Here is a 6571-nt window from a genome sequence, read left to right as displayed (position 1 = left end):
GTCGACTATCGATCGGCAACACTAGTCGGCTCATATACCCATTTACCTAACACCCTGTAGAGTAAGGTCTTGTCACACGTTACTCGCAAGGACAGTGGCGCCAACTGGTTAGGACTAAAGCGATTGCATTGACAATGATGGCGCCATTGTAGAGTAACGTTCTGTCACTTGCCAATGGTGCCAACTTACATGAGCGTTTCTTTGTGGAAGGAGGATTGAATGAGGGCTATCGTTTTAGCGCTCACCAGTTAGCGCCACTGTAAAGTAAGGTCCTGTCACTTGCTAGTAGCGAAGACAGTGGCACCAACTGGTGAGTGCTTAAGTAGTAGGAGGACTATCGCATTTGCAGTCATCAAGATGGCACCACTGTAGAGTAAGGTCCTGTCAATCGCCAGGGGTGCCAACTGCTACGTATAAAAACGATAGCCCTCATTGAAACGGCACCATATTTAAAGTATGATATACTCACAATCTTAGCGGTGGGCTTCCCTCCACCGTGTCCCGCCTTGGTGTCAACTCGCGCCAGCAGAGGGCGCGCCTGGCGGGCCGAGGCGCCGGCGGTGTGCTGCAGCGCCGCGATGAACTTCAGCGAGTGAAGCGGCACCACGCGGTCGTCGTGGTCCGCTGTTAGTACCAGGGTTGCGGGGTACTCGCTGTGCTCTGGGGACAGAGATAAAATGTAAAAAAACCGAGGCTCAAAAACTGAACTCCGACAAACGTTACTTCGACATTACGTTACTCCGACACTACTGAATATCGACATGACTTTACTTCGACACTACACTACTTAGAAAAAAGGCGAATATCCTTTGTCGGAGTAGTGTAGTGTCGAAGTAAAGTCATGTCGATATTCAGAAATGTCGGAGTAACGTAATGTCGAAGTAAAGTTTGTCGGAGTTTACTTAAATAGGTAGCCATAGACCCAATACATTGAACTGTCCCACCCGTGACATTGACAGGGGGCGCCACCGTCAATACCAGATCTCTGGTTCTGATTTTTGCTGTGTTTGAAACCATGTTGAATGATGGTGGCGCCCCCCTATCAATGAGTGGCGGGACAGCTCAGTGTAGGTCATCTATATTCATACCAATAGGACAGTTGACACTTCTAATATCAATTGACATGTCTCGCAAAAAGTTTGCAACTTTTATTATGGCATAGGAAAGGCTATGACGTCATCAATTTGGATCTAAATTGACTAACTAATGATAAACGAAAAGTTATTTATTTATTTATAAATAAATTAAAAAACTAATGATTTCAAAGTTATCCCTAAAACACAGAAATTTTACAGCTGCGCAGGTCTAATTTCATTGCTGTGGTTTGTATACAGCAGGGATGGCGAACCTTTATGTATCAACGTGCCCTTTTTCCGAAAAAAATCTTTGATATAGTCTTAGACGTGCCATCAAATATCACCTAATGCTATCATGAGGGGTATAGTATAAGTGGCGCCACTGGCGAGTAACAGGACCTTACTCTACAGTGGCACTAACTGATGAGGGCAAATACGATAGCCCTTATATAAAACACATTATTTTATAGTGAATTTTGTGATAGGTGGGCGTGCCCTAAATATTGTGGCGCGTGCCATCGGTTCGCCATCCCTGGTATACAGTATAAGACACGATAGTTCTAGTTTTTGCAGCTTATAAATGTTGAAAATAAAAGTAATCGCATCATCGCTTACCGTCATCGGGCGGGTGTATGTTGTGCAGCGGCGAGTACTTGAGCAGGTTGTGGAAATGCGTCTCGTTGTCAGAGCTGCCGTAGTCCGACACCCACGCGTGCCCGATCGTGAACTTCTGGAAGCGCAGCATGTCCAGCACGCTGCGAATAGATATAATAAATAAGTGTCCATTAATACGCGTACTCTTGCTTTGTATACCTTAAATGATAATTATGCTGAATAAAGACATTCTTATTCTCAAAACCTACTACCAAAAATATATTTCTGTATTGTCACACATGTTCTGATAAATAAAAATATATTTATATATTAATCAAAATAAAACATCAGTGCGATTCCTTAGTCCACATGCACATCATCCAAATCAGTTCAGCCATTTAAGAGCCGAAGCCGCAACAAACCAAAATTGTCATATCGGAGTAATAATTTATAGACTAAGAGCTAGTGAACGCCAGACCTACGTTATTTTATAAAGGCTGAAAGTTTGTCAGCGCATGCTCCCAACATAGCTAAGAACCATGGCCAAACATGAAGTTTGGGTCATGGTGGCTTTGGCAGACAGACGGTACTAAAGGTGTGTAAAATACCAACTTAATTACGTCAAAGTATAAAGGCTGACTTTTTGATATTTCCTTCAAAATGTTATTAGAAATGACGTCATTAATTGACAGACACCTACCATGGTGGCAGTCCTTAGCCAGACACCTTAAAGTTCATGAAAATGTAGTCATACTTACGTCATACTATAAAGGCTGATATTTACATAAAATATTTGATCTATCATTTGACGAAGTTTCCTCATCAGCCAGACACTTCTGATGGTTCCTTCGCTTTACCAGACAGCTTTTAGGGTGGCTGAAATTGCGAACGCGAGGCACTATAAATGTTGTTTTTTGTACTTTTTAGGGTTCCGTAGCCAAAATGGCAAAAACGGAACCCTTATAGTTTCGTCATGTCCGTCTGTCCGTCTGTCCGTCTGTCCGTCTGTCCGTCTGTCCGTCTGTCACAGCCGATTTACTCGGAAACTATAAGTACTACAGTGATGAAATTTGATGGGAATATGTGTTGTATGAACCGCTACAAAATTATGACACTAAATAGTAAAAAAAAGAATTGGGGGTGGGGCCCCCCATACATGTAACTGAGGGATGAAAATTTTTTTTTCGATGTACATACCCGTGTGGGGTATCAATGGAAAGGTCTTTTAAAATGATATAAAGTTTTCTAAAAAACATTTTTCTTAAAGTGAACGGTTTTTGAGATATCAGCTCTCAAAGTCGTAAAAAGTATGTCCCCCCCCCTCTATTTTTATAACTACGGGGTATAAAATTCTAAAAAAAATAGAGGTGATGCATGCTAATTAACTCTTTCAACGATTTTTGGTTTGATCAAAGTAAAATAGTTGCTAAACGCCTAGAGTAAAGTTCTTAGCAACATTAGCATTAACATAGGTAATGATAATGTTGCTAAGAACTTTACTCTAGGCAACTTTCAGAGGTAATCACTTTAAAATACGGGATTACCTAAGCCTTAAGGAGTTGTACTTACCTTCCATCATCAGCTCATCAACATGAGATGATGATTTACAGACTCAAATACTTGAGTAACATAAGAAAAAGTACAAAATACAATAATTACAGTGCCTCGCGTTCGCACTTTCAGCCACCCTAAAAGCTGTCTGGTAAGGCGAAGGAACCATCAGAAGTGTCTGGCTGATGAGGAAACTTCGTCAAATGATAGTTCAAATATTTTACGTAAATATCAGCCTTTATAGTATGACGTAAGTAGGACTACATTTTCATGAACTTTAAGGCGTCTGGCTAAGGGCTGCCACCATGGTAGGTGTCTGTCAATTAATGACGTCATTTCTAATAACATTTTGAAGGAAATATCAAAAAATCAGCCTTTATACTTTGACGTAATTAAGTTGGTAATTTACACACCTTTAGTACCGTCTATCTGCCAAAGCCACCATGACCCAAACTTCATGTTTGGCCATGGTTCTTAGCTATGTTGGGAGCATGCGCTGACAAACTTTCAGCCTTTATAAAATAACGTAGGTCTGGCGTTCACTAGCTCTTAGTCTATTACGTAGGTTATACGTTTTAATGCTTGCGACTGTATAATTAGACTAGGCGTGCAGGGATCTTTGTCGCCGTGACAATAAATCTGCCCCTTTTCATCTTTTGCACCTTTATTTATAGAGAAAAAAAAAACTGCGGATCTAGCGGCATATCTGCTCCTCTCACTCGCTCAAAATTGACTTTTATAGAGGATGTGATAGCATCGTCCTTGTTAAATCATAATTATTTGTAGTTTTGACAACTTTAATGGTCTATTGTTCGAATTTCTGGGTGGAATATGCTGTCAAAGATCACTGACCCCACTTGCACGATAGCAGCGCCGTAGAGGTCGGGCCGCTGGTTGATGCAGGCAGAGACTAGCAGCCCGCCGTTAGAGCCGCCCTGTATGGTCAACAGCTCGGGCCGCGAGTACTTCTCGAGGGTTAAAGTCCGGTCAACGAACACAGAATTTCTTCCAATGACCTCAAGCTATATCTTTAGCGCTATTTCTGTTGCGCTCGGACACTCACTGAGGCCGCCCATCGCACAGTCGCGACAGCAATATAATTACGCGCAAGCGATAAGGATGGGTAGCTTGCGGTCATTGGACGAAATTCTATCTGCTCGGCGACCGGACTTTAGATACTCGGCGCCCGCTTGGAAGTCGTCGAACACATTCCTTCTAGGTCACGTCGTCGAACACGTTCAGCTTATTGAGCAGGCGGCCTGCCCGCTCCATGCACCCGCGCGAGTTTTAGCGGAGGCCTTTAACAACGACTCTAATGCTAGAAGTTCTGTGTAGTAGATTGCTAGATCACTGACCCCACTTGCACAATGGCAGCGCCGTAGAGGTCGGGCCGCTGGTTGATGCAGGCGGCGACTAGCAGCCCTCCGTTGGATCCGCCCTGTATAGTTAACAGCTCGGGCCGTGAGTACTTCTCGCGGACTAGATACTCCGCGGCCGCTTGGAAGTCGTCGAACACGTTCTGCTTGTTGAGTAAACGGCCTGCGTTGTGCCACCGCTCGCCGTATTCGCTGGAAGAAATATTGGTTATTAGTCAAGTTTCTGTTCGCTGATGAAATAGGCGTAAAGAAATTTTATTTGAGACGAATTCGCTAGCTTCAAAATAACGCGGTCATCGCACGATGAAAACAAATACTCTGTAACTATAGGGCCATCCTTTTGAAGTTCCACCAATTTATGCAGCCTTCACGCGGTTACATTGATTAAAGTTTTTCAGGATCCGCAAACGGGGAACAATTTTCAATAGTCCATTGAAAACGGTCACAATATTCTTCGCTTTGTCTGTGAGCTCTTGTACGCTTTATTTCGACTAAGAATTTTAGTGGTCGATATATCGACACAGTTATCGATTAATGAGAATGAGCCTTAATTAACAAGGATGACGTTTTGCAGATAGAGGCTATAGCCATAAATTACATGGTTACCTTGATGGCAGGTAAAGGCGAATGGGCCATAAGTTACAAGGTTATGATGTATGCAGATAAAGACGACTGAGCCATAAGCTACAAGGTTGATGTGGTGGCAAAGTTGACGTAAGTGCGTTTTTCCTGTGATACCGATTTCGGCACGCGGATCAGATCCGTACGAGTGCCCAAATCAGCATCACAGGAAAAGGGCACTAATGCCTGTAGACTCACCCGCCGCCTCGAATGTTGGGGATGGCGACGAGGCCGCGCAGGTGCTGCATGAACACGAGGCGCGTGACGCTGAAGCTCGGCTGGATGTTGATGTTGAAGCCGCCGTAGCCGTACACCAGGGCTGGGTTCGACCCGTCGCGCGGTAAGTCCTGGAAACAATACATTTATATTCTACGGCGGTTCTTGTTTTAAACTGCAACATTCATTAAGTAGAACACGAATGTCTGTGCTAACAGCTTAGTGTTAACTTGTGGCTTTAGCGACAAAGTCGAGACGTCAAGCAAGCAATACTCGCGTATTACTAGATGTACACACGGCCGCACTGTTAACTATCCATTTCCGTTTTTGCTCTCGCTCTTATCAATGGGTGATTCTTTGCGATAGAAAGAGATGACATGACTGGCAATGGGCAGTTAACACTGTTGCCTATAGTACGCAAAAAAATCTTAAATTCAAAATTCAAATATTTTATTCAATACATAGACCGTTTCCAGGGCACTTATATACGTACCAAATATAGCTTGCCCTACCACCAATATTTTGTTTTTCCTTAGCCCACGATGAAACCAACTGTGGTTATCAATGCCCCAATTGGACTCAAATCTTACATGAATATTCTTATTACGTGTTAACGGAAAAAAAGGTGATTTGCTGGTCCTACATAATCGTTCTACTGGAACGACTATGGGAAAAAAAATTCAATTAACCGAGTTCAAAATATGCTGTTCTGTTGCAAGGATCTTTAATTTTTTTACCATCATCATAGTGGTTTTTTTTAAAGATTTAGGTATGGTATTTGTGAATTTCACTCACCTTTTTGGAAACGATAAACATTGGCACCTTAGTGCCATCTTTACTTGAGTAGAACACTTGTTTAGCCTCATACTGCGATGCGTCGAATCCTTTCACTTTTACTTCTCTGAACACCTGTAAAATAATGAAAATATCTAATATTGTGACTACACTCGGCATCAAATAAATCGCACCTCCCGCGACAAGCACTTATCAAACGTATGCATCCCCACTTTCCACCAACATTGGTACCATTTGAAAGCCTAGTTCTAAACTTCATTTCATTAAAGGAAAGGTTTTTACCCCAAAAATGTGTCTTTACAAGGATCCAGAGTCACTTCTTCAAAAAATAGGTAGTTACGC

The 6571-nt window shown here is 42.6% G+C and overlaps 1 protein-coding gene across 1 annotated transcript; it reads right to left on the bottom strand.

Moving 5' to 3' along the window:
* Positions 1-469: 469 nt before the first annotated feature.
* LOC114357805 (prolyl endopeptidase-like) lies at positions 470-6343 on the bottom strand (the record flags this gene model as incomplete). The annotated part of the gene is made up of 5 exons (XM_028311588.1): positions 470-660; positions 1692-1831; positions 4577-4789; positions 5417-5565; positions 6230-6343. Coding segments are annotated over 5 exons (807 nt in total), but the record flags the coding sequence as incomplete, so codon positions are not given.
* Positions 6344-6571: the final 228 nt, after the last annotated feature.

This window comes from Ostrinia furnacalis, unplaced genomic scaffold, assembly GCF_004193835.3.
Source record: "Ostrinia furnacalis isolate ACB-3 unplaced genomic scaffold, ASM419383v2 OfSCF3376, whole genome shotgun sequence".
Classification (NCBI taxonomy): Eukaryota; Metazoa; Arthropoda; class Insecta; order Lepidoptera; family Crambidae; genus Ostrinia; species Ostrinia furnacalis.
Note: the sequence above shows the minus strand (reverse complement) of the source record. Positions and strands in the feature narration are given on the sequence as shown.